The sequence below is a fragment of the Bufo gargarizans genome, chromosome 1 (genome assembly GCF_014858855.1).
Source record: "Bufo gargarizans isolate SCDJY-AF-19 chromosome 1, ASM1485885v1, whole genome shotgun sequence".
Taxonomy (NCBI): Eukaryota; Metazoa; Chordata; class Amphibia; order Anura; family Bufonidae; genus Bufo; species Bufo gargarizans.
Genome location: NC_058080.1, coordinates 58,314,099 through 58,333,282, shown reverse-complemented (window position 1 = coordinate 58,333,282; position 19,184 = coordinate 58,314,099). Strand labels below are relative to the sequence as shown.

The following is a 19,184-nucleotide window of genomic DNA, read 5'->3' as shown; positions in this document are numbered from 1 at the left end:
GTGTGTGGCTAATTTAAAATATGTATAAAGAAGGTTATGATGAGGATGAATATCATACATGACATTGCTGTTTGTACGTATGCAAATAACTTATATGTGTTGTGTGGTAATAGTTCTGTTTCTTTTATTTTAGATACTATTCGAAAAGTTCCAGCTGCACTTGAAGTGTAAAAGTAAGCTTCCCCAGACAAACTTGGGCCATGTCTTATCTACAGCTGAGCCTACGGTAATAACAGTTTATTTGGTGCACACTTTTCTGTGGACATTTGCACATGTTTCCAACATATATGACGGTAATGCCCTGCATTTAGCTTGCACTAGCATATTACATAGTATTAAAGTTCTATTGGCCATTTGTATGATGCTGTAATGTTAGGGCTTGTTCACACATGATTGAATTCCTTGAATTTGTGTCCAGATTTGCAGGCGGGAAATATGTAGCTGAATACAGTAGTAGCAAAGTGGATGATATTTTAACAAATCTCTTCCTGTATAAATCTCCTGCTTGGAAATTGATACGTATGCGCAGCAGATTTTTCAATCCACAGAATGTCAGATCTTTCCAAATTGAGTCAGTATCCATAACAAACCCAATCACCCACAGAGCCACAGCAAAATATGCAAATATGCTTCTATAGCTCCCTTGCCTGCCCCCTACTGGTCTCTCTAGAGCTCAGCTTCCTGCAGTAATGTCTCGTCCTATATGAACGCTGCAGCCAATTACAGTGGGTGCGAATATAGCATTTTCTTGGTTTTCATTTTTTTTTCATATATTGTACATTTTCTGCTGCTTTCCGCAGAGTTTGCTGAAGATTCCCATTGTGGATTTGTTGTTGCGGATTTTCCTCTGGACTTTTGTGGAAATTTTCACAGTAAATCCGAGGCACGAGGAGCGGTGAGGGAAGCACTGCGCTGGCTCTACACCCTCACTGGTCTTCTTCCGGGCCCCGCTCTGCACTGTGTCCTGAATGTGGACAGTGTCAGGAAGTTGTGCACATAGCCGCACACTATGACCTGACACTGTGCAATGGCAGGTCACGGTACAGTGCGGGCCGGAAAAAGACCAGGGAGCAGTGAGTGAGTGGCAGCGCCCTCCGGAGCAAGCAAAGTAAGTTTTTTGGGTTTTTTTAACGTCTGATCTGAGGCTGATGTGGTCTGATCTGAGACTGATGGGGTCTGATTTGAGGCGGATGGGGTCTGATCTAAGGCTTATAGGGTCTGATCTGAGTCTGATGGGGTCTGATCTGAGTCTGATGTGGGTCTTATCTGAAGCTAACCCGGGTCTGATCTGAGGCTTATGGGGGTTTCATCTGAGGCTGATGGAGCTTGGGGTTCTAATGAGGCTCTGATCTAAGGTCTGATGGAGCTTGGGGGTCTGAACTGAGGTCTGATGAAGAATGGGGGTCTTATTTTACTCCTCCTAATCCTAAGTGTCTTATAGTCCAGTGTGTCTTAGAGTCCCAAAATTATGGCACGTTATTAGTCGGGCAGGGGAACTCCGACCATGGCCTGCATGTCCTACCCACACCCTGCCTTTGTTTTTGGAAAAGTGGCGAGGGTGTCAGAAAAGGCTAAGTCACAATCAACATTTGCGACAAAATGTACAACTTGGCATAGAGCCTTAGTATCTTGTTCTAATCTATTGTGTTATGTCAATGTATCGTGGGACCTGTGGTTCTCCGGCCTTTCATTGCTGTTAACATCAAAGTTTGATGCTTATTGTTTCCCTGTGAATTTGTTATTGTGTGATTGTTGTTGTTTTTTGTTGTTGTTGTCTTGCTGGATTGTATTTTACAGCAGTGTAAATAAAAAATAGGCCAGCACTACTCACTATTATTGTAGCAATTCCAATATGTGGTGGTGCCTGTAGCGTTAAATCCTGGTCCTAGGACTTCCGTAATAGACAATGTAGAATAAGCCACGGCACTCCAGAGGGATTCCAGTCAATTTCTTTATTACACCTTGTGTAGCTACACAAGGTGTAATAAAGAAATTGACTGGAATCCCTCTGGAGTGCCGTGGCTTATTCTACATTGTCTATTACAGCAGTGTAAATTCATCTTTATTTCTGTTCACTTTTATTTGTCTTCTCTCAGACTGCATGCTATTACCATCTCACAGCTACTCTACTCCATTGTGGAACTTCCCATCTCCTTCATCTATCAATGACTTTATTTCAGTACATTGTTGTTTGCCAGTGTTGATAGTGCTTCATATATTTTCTTACAGTCTTTTGGTTGTTGTGTAATTCAGCCCTACTGTAAGGCCCCTTTCACACGGGCTAGATTTCCGCGCGGGTGCAATGCGTGAGTTGAGCGCATTGCACCCGCACTGAATCCAGACCCATTCATTTCTATGGGGCTGTGCACATGAGCGGTGATTTTCACACATCACTTGTGCGTTGCGTGAAAATCGCAGCATGCTCCTCTGTGTGCGTTTTTCACGTAACTCAGGTCCTATAGAAATGAATGGGGTTGCGTGAAAATCGCAAGCATCCGCATTTCCCTTATGGTTATAAGGGAAAATAATAGCATTCTGAATACAGAATGCATAGTAAAATAGAGCTGGGGGGTTAAAAAAAAAATTAAAAAATTTAACTCACCTTAATCCACTTGTTCGCGCAGCCGGCATCTCTTCTGTCTTCTTTCTTCAGGACCTGGGTAAAGGATCTTTGGTGACATCACTACGCTCATCACATGATCCATCACCATGGTGATGGATCATGTGAATGACCATATGATGAGCGTAGTTACGTCATCAAAGGTCCTTTTCCTCACAGATGAAGACTGCGCGAACAAGTGGATTAAGGTGAGTTAAAAAATGTTGTTGTTTTTTTTAACCCCTCCAGCGCTATTGTACTATGCATTCTGTATTCAGAATGCTATTATTTCCCCTTATAACCATGTTATAAGGGAAAATAATACAATCTACACAACCTTGAACCCAAACTTCTGTGAAGAAGTTCGGGTCTGGGTACCACAGTCGGTTTTTTATCAAGCGCGTTCAAAACACATTGCACCCGCGCGATAAAAACTGAACAACGGAACGCAATCGCAGTCGAAACTGACTGCAATTGCGTACCTACTCGCGTGGGTTTGCCGCAATGCACCGGGACACATCCGGACCTAAACCTGGACACGCTCGTGTGAAAGAGGCTTTGTCTTGGGGCATCTGAGCACCAAGAGACACTGTTAGAATTTAGGAAAGGTGACTGCTATAGGTGAAGTCCAGGTCTCCGGTCTTGTAAACACACAACATCATTGCAAGCAGCAGCAGCAGCAAAGTGAATTAGATTGTAATAAGTAAATTGGTGCATCTCGTGTCAGCACAAAGTAGATAAACTCACCCTATATCTGCCAGTCTTGATAAAATCTCCCATATGCCTATGCAGGGGAGATGGAGCTCTATATCAGGAAAACACAGCTCCGACCTCTTTGAAGGCAACAACATTTTAAAACCATTGCCGAATGAACATGATTTCTGAATGCACAGGAACGGATCACTGGTAAATCCCACTAAATCATCACTATTATTAGCAACGTTGATGAATGTAATTGTTCCTCAACTGATTTATATTTACTGATACCGCTAATAATAGTGAAGATATTTTGTATGCCGCCATGTCATTAAAGGGTTATTTCCGATCTTTATGTGTATCTAAATGTGCATTATAAAAAGATTGAATTTTATCTTTCCCATTCATATCTTAGTTAAATCAACTGAAAGTCCTGCATCCATTGCCTGGAATTGTTTTACAATTTAGACAAGTAAGATTTATGTATATAATACTCATCTTTTTATTTTTGACATGATTGAATAGTAACATAGGGCCCCTTTCACATGGGCGAGAATTCCGAGCGGGTGCAATGCGTGAGGTGAACGCATTGCACCCGCACTGAATCCGGACCCATTCACTTCAATAGGGCTGTTCAGATGAGCAGTGGATTTCACGCACTACTTGTGTGTTGCGTGAAAATCGCAGCATGTTCTATATTCTGCGTTTTCCACGCAACGCAGGCCCCATAGAAATGAATGGGGATGCGTAAAAATCGCAAGCATCCGCAAGCAAGTGCAGATGCAATGCGATTTTCATGCATGGTTGCTACGGAGACGAGGGTTGAGTTACCCGGGACCCCATTTTCTTTATTATTTTCCATTATAACATGGTTATAATGGAAAATATTAGCATTCTTTAATTCAGAATGCTAAGTAAAAGGTCCATTGTGGGGTTAAAAATAAAAATGCAACTCACCTCATCCACTTGATCGCACAGCCAGGCTCGTCTTCTTTCTTCTTCTTCTTGCAGGACCTGGCTAGAAAAGGACCTTCTGTGACGTCATCGTGCTCACCACGTGGTGAGCACAGTGACGTCAGCGCAGGTCCTGCTGAATGAAGATAGAAGAACCTTACTTTATTTTTTTTTACCTTAGCATTCTGAATTAAAGAATGCTATTATTTTCCATTATAACCATGTTATAATGGAAAATAATAAAATATACAGAACACCGATCCCAAACCCGAACTTCAGTGAAGAAGTCCGAGTTCGGGTCTGGGTACCACAGTCAGTTTTTTATCACGTGTGTGCAAAACGCATTGCACCCGCTAGACATGGCTGCATGTTGTATGGAGCTGTTCTACATCATACATAGAGTTCAGGTCTATACTGTACCCATATAGGACACTGAAAAATCATGGCATACTTGTATTGGGGTATAGACAGCATAAAGTGGATCATCATATGGTGAAAGGGGTCTCCACATTAACCACTTAAGGACCACAGGTTTATACCCCCCTAGTGACCAGGCCCTTTTTTACAAATCGGCACTCCACAACTTTAGCGGTTTATTGCTCGGTCATGCAACTTACCACCCAAATGAATTTTACCTCCTTTTCTTCTCACTAATAGAACTTTCATTTGGTGGTATTTCATTGCTGCTGACATTTTTACTTTTTTTGTTATTAATCGAAATTTAACGATTTTTTTGCCAAAAAATGACATTTTTCACTTTCAGTTGTAAAATTTTGCAAAAAAAACGACATCCATATATAAATTTTTCGCTAAATTTATTGTTCAACATGTCTTTGATAAAAAACAAATGTTTGGGTAAAAAAAAATGGTTTGGGTAAAAGTTATAGCGTTTACAAACTATGGTACAAAAATGAGAATTTCCGCTTTTTGAAGCAGCTTCTGACTTTCTGAGCACCTGTCATGTTTCCTGAGGTTCTACAATGCCCAGACAGTAGAAACCCCCCACAAATGACCCCATTTCGGAAAGTAGACACCCTAAGGTATTCGCTGATGGGCATAGTGAGTTCATAGAACTTTTTATTTTTTGTCACAAGTTAGCGGAAAATTATCATTTTTTTTTTTTCTTACAAAGTCTCATATTCCACTAACTTGTGACAAAAAACAAAAACTTCCATGAACTCACTATGCCCATCACAAAATACCTTGGGGTGTCTTCTTTCCAAAATGGGGTCACTTGTGGGGTAGTTATACTGCCCTGGCATTTTAGGGGCCCAGATGCGTGAGAAGAAGTTTGAAATCAAAATCTGTAAAAAATGACCGGTGAAATCCGAAAGGTGCTCTTTGGAATGTGTGCCCCTTTGCCCACCTAGGCTGCAAAAACGTGTCACACATGTGGTATCGCCGTACTCAGGAGAAGTTGGGGAATGTGTTTTGGGGTGTCATTTTACATATACCCATGCTGGGTGAGATAAATATCTTGGTCAAATGCCAACTTTGTATAAAAAAATGGGAAAAGTTGTCTTTTGACGAGATATTTATCTCACCCAGCATGGGAATATGTAAAATGACACCCCAAAACACATTGCCCAACTTCTCCTGAGTACGGCGATACCAGATGTGTGACACTTTTTTGCAGCCTAGGTGGGCAAATGGGCCCACATTCCAAAGAGCACCTTTAGGATTTCACCGGCCATTTTTTACAGATTTTGATTTCAAACTACTTACCACACATTTGGGCCCCTAGAATGCCAGGGCAGCATAACTACCCTACAAGTGACCCCATTTTGGAAAGAAGACACCCTAAGGTATTTCGTGAGGGGTATGGTGAGTTTATGGAATTTTTTATTTTTTGTCACAAGTTAATGGAATATGAGACTTTGTAAGAAAATAATAAATAAATAAATAAATCATCAGTTTCCGCTAACTTGGGACAAAAAATAAAAAATACCTTGGGGTGTCTTCTTTCCAAAATGGGGTCACTTGTGGGGTAGTTATACTGCCCTGGCATTCTAAGGGCCCAAATGTGTGGTAAGTAGTTTGAAATCAAAATCTGTAAAAAATGACCTGTGAAATCCTAAAGGTGCTCTTTGGAATGTGTGCCCCTTTGCCCACCTAGGCTGCAAAAAAGTGTCACACATCTGGTATCGCCATACTCAGGAGAAGTTGGGCAATGTGTTTTGGGGTGTCATTTTACATATACCCATGCTGGGTGAGAGAAATATCTCTGCAAAAGACAACTTGTCCCATTTTTTTATACAAAGTTGGCATTTGACCAAGATATTTATCTCACCCAGCATGGGTATATGTAAAATGACACCCCAAAACACATTGCCCAACTTCTCCTGAGTATGGCGATACCACATGTGTGACACTTTTTTGCAGCCTAGATGCGCAAAGGGGCCCAAATTCCTTTTAGGAGGGCATTTTTTGACATTTGGATCCCAGACTTCTTCTCACGCTTTCGGGCCCCTAAAATGCCAGGGCAGTATAAATACCCCACATGTGACCCTATTTTGGAAAGAAGACACCCCAAGGTATTCAATGAGGGGCATGGCGAGTTCATAGAATTTTTTTTTTCTGGCACAAGTTAGCGGAAATTTTTATTTTTTATTTTTTTCTCACAAAGTCTCCCTTTCCGCTAACTTGGGACAAAAATGTCAATCTTTCATAGACTCAATATGCCCCTCACGGAATACCTTGGAGTGTCTTCTTTCCGAAATGTATTCACATGTGGGGTATTTATACTGCCCTGGCATTTTAGGGGCCCTAAAGCGTGAGAAGAAGTCTGGAATATAAATGTCTAAAAAATGTTACGCATTTGGATTCCGTGAGGGGTATGGTGAGTTCATGTGAGATTTTATTTTTTGACACAAGTTAGTGGAATATGAGACTTTGTAAGAAAAAGAAAAACAAAAAATATTTCCGCTAACTTGGGCCAAAAAAATGTCTGAATGGAGCCTTACAGGGGGGTGATCAATGACAGGGGGTGATCAGGGAGTGTATATGGGGTGATCACCCCCCTGTCACTGATCACCCCCCTGTAAGGCTCCATTCAGACGTCCGTATGTGTTTTGCGGATCCGATCCATAGATGCGTGGATAAGTAAAACACATACGGACGTCTAAATGGAGCCTTACAGGGGGGTGATCATTCCATATAGACTCCCTGATCACCCCCCTGTAAGGCTCCATTCAGACGTCCGTATGTGTTTTGCGGATCCGATCCATGGATGCGTGGATCCGTAAAACACATACGGGCGTCTGAATGGAGCCTTACAGGGGGGGTGATCAATGACAGGGGGTAATCAGGGAGTGTATATGAGGTGATCACCCCCCTGTCATTGATCACCCCCCCTGTAAGGCTCCATTCAGACGTCCGTATGCGTTTTGCGGATCGGATCCATGTATCCGTGGATCCGTAAAACACATACGGACATCTGAATGGAGCCTTACAGGGGGTGATCAATGACAGGGGGGTGATCAATGACAGGGGGGTGATCAGGGAGTCTATATGGAGTGATCAGGGGTTCATAAGGGGTTAATAAGTGACAGGGGGGGGGTGTAGTGTAGTGTAGTGGTGTTTGGTGCTACTTTACACAGCTACCTGTGTCCTCTGGTGGTCGATCCAAACAAAAGGGACCACCAGAGGACCAGGTAGCCGGTATATTAGACGCTGTTATCAAAACAGCGTATAATATACCTGTTAGGGGTTAAAAAAATCGCATCTCCAGCCTGCCAGCGAACGATCGCCGCTGGCAGGCTGGAGATCCTGTCTCTTACCTTCCGTTCCTGTGAACGCGCGCGCCTGTGTGCGCGCGTTCACAGGAAATCTCGGCTCACGCGAGATGACGCCAATCGGCGTTAGTGTGACCTGGGAGAGCCGCCGCAATGACGCCTTTCGGCGTTAGCGTGGCGGCAAGCGGTTAAAGGGAATACACTGCTGACATGTGGCTCTAGCACAACTACCCATGATTCCAATGGTACCTTTGTTCTTTTTTTGTCACTTTCAGCAGCTAAAAAAACGATGTTTAATCCATATGCAAATGGAGCTCGCAAGTGCCCAGGGGTGGGGTTTGTGGTGTAGGTGCCCAGGCCGGTCTGCCTTTTTTTCACTCTACTCCTCCCTAGCCTCTTTCTTGTCCCGCCCTGTAAGTCCGTTGCGTCATCCCCAGTACCGGCTGAAATCCCGTGTGTGCGCAGTTCACCGCCGGTGTTCCGTGAAATTTCTCTACCCGTGAAATTTCCCTATCCTAATAACTTCCTGTTGTGACGCGGCTTCACCGGACATGACGTTCACAGCTTTCTCTACCATCTAACCGCTGCTGAGGCTCCCGGCGCATGAGCAGTGTCGGCCGGTGTCCAGCTGAGAGGTAAGGCGCAAGCGCATTAGGTGGCCCCTTCTCCCCAACTCTGGTGTGAAATTTCCCTACCCCGTCGTTGACTTAGGAAGGCATTGCGCTGCTTTCCGGTGACGAGCCTGTGAGATCTAGCCCCCTGAATATCACAGGCCGGAAGCTGTATGAGTAATACACACTGTATTACTCATATGGCCAATGCATTCCAATACAGAAGTATTGGAATGCATTGTAAAGGATTAGACCCCCAAAAGCTCAAGTCCCAAAGTAGGACAAAAAAATAAAGTGAAAGAAAAGTTGAAAAAATAAAGTTTTCCCCCCCAAAATTTTAAGTTTCAAGTAAAAATAAACAAAAAAGTAATTTTCCCCAAATAAAGTTAAAAAAATTTGGTAAAAAATAGGGGGAAAAAAAAGTATAGACCAACGTCCGTATAGACCAGCTCTATAAACATATCACATGACCTAACCCCTCAGATGAACACCGTAAAAAATTAAAAATAAAAACTGTGCTAAATAAACAATTTTTTTGTTACCTTACATCACAAATAGTACAACAGCAAGCGATCAAAAAGGCATTTGCCCACCAAAATAGTACCAATCTAACCGTCACCACATCCCGCAAAAAATTTGCTCCTACCTGAGACAATCGCCCCAAAAATAAAAAAACTATGGCTCAGAATATGGAGACACTAAAACATTATTTTATTTGTTTTAAAAAAGCTGTTATTGTGTAAAACTTACATAAATAAAAAAAAGTATACATATTAAGTATCGCTGCATCCGTATCGACCGGCTCCATAAAAATATCACATGACCTAACCCCTCAGATGAACACAGTAAAAAATTAAAAAAATAAAAACTATGCTAAATAAACCATTTTTTGTCACCTTACATCACAAAAAGTGTAATAGCAAGCGATCAAAAAGTCATATGCACCCCAAAATAGTGCCAATCAAACCGTCATCTCATCCCGCAAAAAATTAGACCCTACCTAAGATAATCGCCCAAAAACTGAAAAAAATATGGCTCTCAGAATATAGAGACTAAAACATGAATTTTTTGTTTCAAAAATGATATTACTGTGTAAAACTTACATAAATAAAAAAAAGTATACAAATTAGGTATCGCAGCGTCCGTAATAACTTGCTCTATAAAAATATCACATGACCTAACCCCTCAGGTGAATACCGTAAAAACAATAAATTAAAAAAACTGTGTAAAAAAAGCAATTTTTTGTCACCTTACATTGCAAAAAGTGTAATAGCAAGCGATCAAAAAGTCACACCACCCCAAAATAGTGCCAATAAAACCGTCATCTCATCCCGCAAAAATCATACCCTACCCAAGGTAATCAGCCAAAAACTGAAAAAATTATGGCTCTCAGATAGGGATGAGCGAACTCGAACTGTATAGTTCGGGTTCGTACCGAATTTTGGGGTGTCCGTGACACGGACCCGAACCCGGACATTTTCGTAAAAGTCCGGGTTCGGGTTCGGTGTTCGTCGCTTTCTTCGCGCTTTTGTGACGCTTTCTTGGCGCTTTTTGAAAGGCTGCAAAGCAGCCAATCAACAAGCGTCATACTACTTGCCCCAAGAGGCCATCACAGCCATGCCTACTATTGGCATGGCTGTGATTGGCCAGAGCACCATGTGACCCAGCCTCTATTTAAGCTGGAGTCACATAGCGCCGCCCGTCACTCTGCTCTGATTAGCGTAGGGAGAGGTTGCGGCTGCGACAGTAGGGCGAGATTAGGCAGATTAACTCCTCCAAAGGACTTGATTAACTGATCGATCTGCAGCTGTGGATCATTGAGCTGCTGATCCTCAATTGCTCACTGTTTTTAGGCTGCACAGACCGTTTGTCAGTCTCATTTTTCTGGGGTGATCGGCGGCCATTTTGTGTCTTGTGGTGCGCCAGCACAAGCTGCGACCAAGTGCATTTAACCCTCAATGGTGTGGTTGTTTTTTGGCTAAAGCCTACATCAGGGTGAAGCTGTGACACCAAGTGCATTTAACCAGCAATAGTCTGTTCATTTTTTGGCCATATACAAAATCAGGGGCAAGCTGCGCCTGTCACCAAGTGCATTTAACCCTCAACTGGTGTGGTTGTTTTTTGGCTAAAGCCTACATCAGGGTGAAGCTGTCACACCAAGTGCATTTAACCAGCAATAGTCTGTTCATTTTTTGGCCATATACAAAATCAGGGGCAAGCTGCGCCTGTCACCAAGTGCATTTAACCCTCAATGGTGTGGTTGTTTTTTGGCTAAAGCCTACATCAGGGTGAAGCTGTCACACCAAGTGCATTTAACCAGCAATAGTCTGTTCATTTTTTGGCCATATACAAAATCAGGGGCAAGCTGCGCCTGTCACCAAGTGCATTTAACCCTCAATGGTGTGGTTGTTTTTTGGCTAAAGCCTACATCAGGGTGAAGCTGTCACACCAAGTGCATTTAACCAGCAATAGTCTGTTCATTTTTTGGCCATATCCCAGTCTAATTCTGTCACTAAATCCATACCGGTCACCCAGCGCCTAAATACTAGGCCTCAAATTTATATCCAGCTAAATCTGTCCCTAGTGCTGTAGCTGGGCGAGTTATTTAGTGTCCGTTCAAGCACATTTCTTGTTCTGGGTTGAAATACAATTCCCAATTTAGCAATTTCATAATTTAGTGGTTCCTGCTATATCAGAGCTCTTTGAAATCTATCCCAAAAAGGGTATATAATATTGAAGGTGCACATAGGGTCATTCAGAGTAACTTCACACACACCCGCTACTGTGTATTTCCAAGTCTAATTCTGTCACTAAATCCATACCGGTGACCCAGCGCCTAAATACTAGGCCTCAAATTTAATTCCCTCTAAATCTCTCGTTACCCACCGCTGTACTGTTGTTGCTGGGCAAGATATTTAGTGTCCGTCAAAGCACATTTTTTGTTCTGGGTTGAAGTACAATTCCCAATTTAGCAATTTCATAATTTAGTGGTTTCTGCTATATCAGAGCTATTTGAAATCTATCCCAAAAAGGGTATATAATATTGAAGGTGCACATAGGGTCATTCAGAATAACTTCACACACACCCGCTACTGTGTATTTCCAAGTCTAATTCTGTCACTAAACCCATACCTGTCACCCAGCGCCTAAATACTAGGCCTCAAATTTAAATCCCTCTAAATCTCTCGTTACCGTTGTCCTGTTGTAGCTGGGAAAGTTATTTAGTGCCCGTCAAAGCACATTTTTTGTTCTGGGTTGAAGTACAATTCCCAATTTAGCAATTTCATAATTTAGTGGTTCCTGCTATATCAGAGCTATTTGAAATCTATCCCAAAAAGGGTATATAATATTGAAGGTGCACATAGGGTCATTCAGAATAACTTCACACACACCCGCTACTGTGTATTTCCAAGTCTAATTCTGTCACTAAATCCATACCGGTGACCCAGCGCCTAAATACTAGGCCTCAAATTTAATTCCCTCTAAATCTCTCGTTACCCACCGGTGTACTGTTGTTGCTGGGCAAGATATTTAGTGTCCGTCAAAGCACATTTTTTGTTCTGGGTTGAAGTACAATTCCCAATTTAGCAATTTCATAATTTAGTGGTTTCTGCTATATCAGAGCTATTTGAAATCTATCCCTAAAAGGGTATATAATATTGAAGGTGCACATAGGGTCATTCAGAATAACTTCACACACACCCGCTACTGTGTATTTCCAAGTCTAATTCTGTCACTAAACCCATACCTGTCACCCAGCGCCTAAATACTAGGCCTCAAATTTAAATCCCTCTAAATCTCTCGTTACCGTTGTCCTGTTGTAGCTGGGAAAGTTATTTAGTGCCCGTCAAAGCACATTTTTTGTTCTGGGTTGAAGTACAATTCCCAATTTAGCAATTTCATAATTTAGTGGTTCCTGCTATATCAGAGCTATTTGAAATCTATCCCAAAAAGGGTATATAATATTGAAGGTGCACATAGGGTCATTCAGAATAACTTCACACACACCCGCTACTGTGTATTTCCAAGTCTAATTCTGTCACTAAATCCATACCGGTGACCCAGCGCCTAAATACTAGGCCTCAAATTTAATTCCCTCTAAATCTCTCGTTACCCACCGCTGTACTGTTGTTGCTGGGCAAGATATTTAGTGTCCGTCAAAGCACATTTTTTGTTCTGGGTTGAAGTACAATTCCCAATTTAGCAATTTCATAATTTAGTGGTTTCTGCTATATCAGAGCTATTTGAAATCTATCCCTAAAAGGGTATATAATATTGAAGGTGCACATAGGGTCATTCAGAATAACTTCACACACACCCGCTACTGTGTATTTCCAAGTCTAATTCTGTCACTAAACCCATACCTGTCACCCAGCGCCTAAATACTAGGCCTCAAATTTAAATCCCTCTAAATCTCTCGTTACCGTTGTCCTGTTGTAGCTGGGAAAGTTATTTAGTGCCCGTCAAAGCACATTTTTTGTTCTGGGTTGAAGTACAATTCCCAATTTAGCAATTTCATAATTTAGTGGTTCCTGCTATATCAGAGCTATTTGAAATCTATCCCAAAAAGGGTATATAATATTGAAGGTGCACATAGGGTCATTCAGAATAACTTCACACACACGCTTCTGTGCATTTCCAAGTCTAATTCTGTCACTAAATCCATACCGGTGACCCAGCGCCTAAATACTAGGCCTCAAATTTAATTCCCTCTAAATCTCTCGTTACCCACCGCTGTACTGTTGTTGCTGGGCAAGATATTTAGTGTCCGTCAAAGCACATTTTTTGTTCTGGGTTGAAGTACAATTCCCAATTTAGCAATTTCATAATTTAGTGGTTTCTGCTATATCAGAGCTATTTGAAATCTATCCCTAAAAGGGTATATAATATTGAAGGTGCACATAGGGTCATTCAGAATAACTTCACACACACCCGCTACTGTGTATTTCCAAGTCTAATTCTGTCACTAAATCCATACCGGTGACCCAGCGCCTAAATACTAGGCCTCAAATTTAATTCCCTCTAAATCTCTCGTTACCCACCGTTGTACTGTTGTTGCTGGGCAAGATATTTAGTGTCCGTCAAAGCACATTTTTTGTTCTGGGTTGAAGTACAATTCCCAATTTAGCAATTTCATAATTTAGTGGTTTCTGCTATATCAGAGCTATTTGAAATCTATCCCTAAAAGGGTATATAATATTCAAGGTGCACATTGGGTCATTCAGAATAACTTCACACACACACGCTTCTGTGCATTTCCAAGTCTAATTCTGTCACTAAATCCATACCGGTCACCCAGCGCCTAAATACTAGGCCTCAAATTTATATCCCGCTGAATTTGAATACAATACATTGGGCCAAATAATATATTTGTTGTTGTGGTGAACCATAACAATGAGAAAAACATCTAGTAAGGGACGCGGACGTGGACATGGTCGTGGTGGTGTTAGTGGACCCTCTGGTGCTGGGAGAGGACGTGGCCGTTCTGCCACATCCACACGTCCTAGTGTACCAACTACTTCAGGTCCCAGTAGCCGCCAGAATTTACAGCGATATATGGTGGGGCCCAATGCCGTTCTAAGGATGGTAAGGCCTGAGCAGGTACAGGCATTAGTCAATTGGGTGGCCGACAGTGGATCCAGCACGTTCACATTATCTCCCACCCAGTCTTCTGCAGAAAGCGCACAGATGGCGCCTGAAAACCAACCCCATCAGTCTGTCACATCACCCCCATGCATACCAGGGAAACTGTCTCAGCCTCAAGTTATGCAGCAGTCTCTTATGCTGTTTGAAGACTCCGCTGGCAGGGTTTCCCAAGGGCATCCACCTAGCCCTTCCCCAGCGGTGAAAGACATAGAATGCACTGACGCACAACCACTTATGTTTCCTGATGATGAGGACATGGGAATACCACCTCAGCATGTCTCTGATGATGACGAAACACAGGTGCCAACTGCTGCGTCTTTCTGCAGTGTGCAGACTGAACAGGAGGTCAGGGATCAAGACTGGGTGGAAGACGATGCAGGGGACGATGAGGTCCTAGACCCCACATGGAATGAAGGTCGTGCCACTGACTTTCACAGTTCGGAGGAAGAGGCAGTGGTGAGACCGAGCCAACAGCGTAGCAAAAGAGGGAGCAGTGGGCAAAAGCAGAACACCCGCCGCCAAGAGACTCCGCCTGCTACTGACCGCCGCCATCTGGGACCGAGCACCCCAAAGGCAGCTTCAAGGAGTTCCCTGGCATGGCACTTCTTCAAACAATGTGCTGACGACAAGACCCGAGTGGTTTGCACGCTGTGCCATCAGAGCCTGAAGCGAGGCATTAACGTTCTGAACCTGAGCACAACCTGCATGACCAGGCACCTGCATGCAAAGCATGAACTGCAGTGGAGTAAACACCTTAAAACCAAGGAAGTCACTCAGGCTCCCCCTGCTACCTCTTCTGCTGCTGCCGCCTCGGCCTATTCTGCTGCTGCCGCCTCGGCCTCTTCCTCCGCCTCTGGAGGAACGTTGGCACCTGCCGCCCAGCAAACAGGGGATGTACCACCAACACCACCACCACCACCTCCGTCACCAAGCGTCTCAACCATGTCACACGCCAGCGTTCAGCTCTCCATCTCACAAACATTTGATAGAAAGCGTAAATTCCCACCTAGCCACCCTCGATCCCTGGCCCTGAATGCCAGCATTTCTAAACTACTGGCCTATGAAATGCTGTCATTTAGGCTGGTGGACACAGACAGCTTCAAACAGCTCATGTCGCTTGCTGTCCCACAGTATGTTGTTCCCAGCCGGCACTACTTCTCCAAGAGAGCCGTGCCTTCCCTGCACAACCAAGTATCCGATAAAATCAAGTGTGCACTGCGCAACGCCATCTGTAGCAAGGTCCACCTAACCACAGATACGTGGACCAGTAAGCACGGCCAGGGACGCTATATCTCCCTAACTGCACACTGGGTAAATGTAGTGGCAGCTGGGCCCCAGGCGGAGAGCTGTTTGGCGCACGTCCTTCCGCCGCCAAGGATCGCAGGGCAACATTCTTTGCCTCCTGTTGCCACCTCCTCCTTCTCGGCTTCCTCCTCCTCTTCTTCCACCTGCTCATCCAGTCAGCCACACACCTTCACCACCAACTTCAGCACAGCCCGGGGTAAACGTCAGCAGGCCATTCTGAAACTCATATGTTTGGGGGACAGGCCCCACACCGCACAGGAGTTGTGGCGGGGTATAGAACAACAGACCGACGAGTGGTTGCTGCCGGTGAGCCTCAAGCCCGGCCTGGTGGTGTGTGATAATGGGCGAAATCTCGTTGCAGCTCTGGGACTAGCCAATTTGACGCACATCCCTTGCTTGGCGCATGTGCTGAATTTGGTGGTGCAGAAGTTCATTCACAACTACCCCGACATGTCAGAGCTGCTGCATAAAGTGCGGGCCGTCTGTTCGCGCTTCCGGCGTTCACATCCTGCTGCTGCTCGCCTGTCTGCGCTACAGCGTAACTTCGGCCTTCCCGCTCACCGCCTCATATGCGACGTGCCCACCAGGTGGAACTCCACCTTGCACATGCTGGACAGACTGTGCGAGCAGCAGCAGGCCATAGTGGAGTTTCAGCTGCAGCACGCACGGGTCAGTCGCACTACAGAACAGCACCACTTCACCACCAATGACTGGGCCTCCATGCGAGACCTGTGTGCCCTGTTGCGCTGTTTCGAGTACTCCACCAACATGGCCAGTGGCGATGACACCGTTATCAGCGTTACAATACCACTTCTATGTCTCCTTGAGAAAACACTTAGGGCGATGATGGAACAGGAGGTGGCCCAGGAGGAGGAGGAGGAGGATGAGGAAGAGGGGTCATTTTTAGCACTTTCAGGCCAGTCTCTTCGAAGTGACTCAGAGGGAGGTTTTTTGCAACAGCAGAGGCCAGGTACAAATGTGGCCAGCCAGGGCCCACTACTGGAGGACGAGGAGGACGAGGATGAGGAGGAGGTGGAGGAGGATGAGGATGAAGCATGGTCACAGCGGGGTGGCACCCAACGCAGCTCGGGTCCATCACTGGTGCGTGGCTGGGGGGAAAGGCAGGACGATGACGATACGCCTCCCACAGAGGACAGCTTGTCCTTACCCCTGGGCAGCCTGGCACACATGAGCGACTACATGCTGCAGTGCCTGCGCAACGACAGCAGAGTTGCCCACATTTTAACCTGTGCGGACTACTGGGTTGCCACCCTGCTGGATCCACGCTACAAAGACAATGTGCCCACCTTACTTCCTGCACTGGAGCGTGATAGGAAGATGCGCGAGTACAAGCGCACGTTGGTAGACGCGCTACTGAGAGCATTCCCAAATGTCACAGGGGAACAAGTGGAAGCCCAAGGCCAAGGCAGAGGAGGAGCAAGAGGTCGCCAAGGCAGCTGTGTCACGGCCAGCTCCTCTGAGGGCAGGGTTAGCATGGCAGAGATGTGGAAAACTTTTGTCAACACGCCACAGCTAACTGCACCACCACCTGATACGCAACGTGTTAGCAGGAGGCAACATTTACTAACATGGTGGAACAGTACGTGTGCACACCCCTCCACGTACTGACTGATGGTTCGGCCCCATTCAACTTCTGGGTCTCTAAATTGTCCACGTGGCCAGAGCTAGCCTTTTATGCCTTGGAGGTGCTGGCCTGCCCGGCAGCCAGCGTTTTGTCTGAACGTGTATTCAGCACGGCAGGGGGCGTCATTACAGACAAACGCAGCCGCCTGTCTACAGCCAATGTGGACAAGCTGACGTTCATAAAAATGAACCAGGCATGGATCCCACAGGACCTGTCCGTCCCTTGTCCAGATTAGACATTAACTACCTCCCCATAACCATATATTATTGGACTCCAGGGCACTTCCTCATTCAATCCTATTTTTATTTTCATTTTACCATTATATTGCGATGCTACCCAAAGTTGAATGAACCTCTCCTCTGCCTGTGTGCTAGGCCTAAATATATGCCAATGGACTGTTGCAGTGGTGGCTGACATGAAGCCTGATTCTCTGCTATGACATGCAGACTAATTCTCTGCTGACATGAAGCCAGATTGTCTGTTACGGGACCTCTCTCCTCTGCCTGGGTGCTGGGCCTAAATTTATGACAATGGACTGTTGCAGTGGTGGCTGACGTGAAGCCTGATTCTCTGCTATGACATGCAGACTGATTCTCTGCTGTCATGAAGCCAGATTGTCTGTTACGGGACCTTTCTCCTCTACCTGGGTTCTGGGCCTAAATTTATGAAAATTGACTCTTACAGTGGTGGGTGACGTGAAGCCTGATTCTCTGCTATGATATGAAGACTGATTCTCTGCTGACATGAAGCCAGATTGTCTGTTACGGGACCTTTCTCCTCTGCCTGGGTTCTGGGCCTAAATTTATGAAAATTGACTCTTACAGTGGTGGGTGACGTGAAGCCTGATTCTCTGCTATGATATGAAGACTGATTCTCTGCTGACATGAAGCCAGATTGTCTGTTACGGGACCTTTCTCCTCTGCCTGGGTTCTGGGCCTAAATTTATGAAAATTGACTCTTACAGTGGTGGGTGACGTGAAGCCTGATTCTCTGCTATGATATGAAGACTGATTCTCTGCTGACATGAAGCCAGATTGTCTGTTACGGGACCTTTCTCCTCTGCCTGGGTTCTGGGCCTAAATTTATGAAAATTGACTCTTACAGTGGTGGGTGACGTGAAGCCTGATTCTCTGCTATGATATGAAGACTGATTCTCTGCTGACATGAAGCCAGATTGTCTGTTACGGGACCTTTCTCCTCTGCCTGGGTTCTGGGCCTAAATTTATGAAAATTGACTCTTACAGTGGTGGGTGACGTGAAGCCTGATTCTCTGCTATGATATGAAGACTGATTCTCTGCTGACATGAAGCCAGATTGTCTGTTACGGGACCTCTCTCCTCTGCCTGGGTGCTGGGCCTAAATATATGCCAATGGACTGTTGCAGTGGTGGCTGACGTGAAGCCTCATTCTCTGCTATGACATGCAGACTAATTCTCTGCTGACATGAAGACAGATTCTCTGTTACGGGACCTCTCTCCTCTGCCTGGGTGCCGGGGCCTAAATATCTGAGAATGGACTGTTCCAGTGGTGGCTGACGTGAAGCCTCATTCTCTGCTATGACATGCAGACTAATTCTCTGCTGACATGAAGACAGATTCTCTGTTACGGGACCTCCCTCCTCTGCCTGGGTGCTGGGCCTAAATATATGCCAATGGACTGTTGCAGTGGTGGCTGACGTGAAGCCTCATTCTCTGCTATGACATGCAGACTAATTCTCTGCTGACATGAAGACAGATTCTCTGTTACGGGACCTCCCTCCTCTGCCTGGGTGCTGGGCCTAAATATATGCCAATGGACTGTTGCAGTGGTGGCTGACGTGAAGCCTCATTCTCTGCTATGACATGCAGACTGATTCTCTGCTGACATGAAGCCAGATTCTCTGTTACGGGACCTCTCTCCTCTGCCTGTGTGTGTGCTGGGCCTAAATATATGCCAATGGACTGTTGCAGTGGTGGCTGACGTGAAGCCTCATTCTCTGCTATGACATGCAGACT

The 19,184-nt window shown here is 44.9% G+C and overlaps 1 protein-coding gene across 1 annotated transcript in view; it reads left to right on the top strand.

Annotated features, from left to right (window-relative positions):
- POLN (DNA polymerase nu) overlaps window positions 1-19,184 on the top strand; it is a 131,254-nt gene that overhangs the window by 37,844 nt on the left and 74,226 nt on the right. The window contains exons 12-13 of the mRNA XM_044275623.1: window positions 134-226; window positions 3,711-3,767. Coding sequence (XP_044131558.1) covers window positions 134-226; window positions 3,711-3,767 — 150 coding nt within the window. The remainder of the gene's footprint in view (window positions 1-133; window positions 227-3,710; window positions 3,768-19,184) is intronic.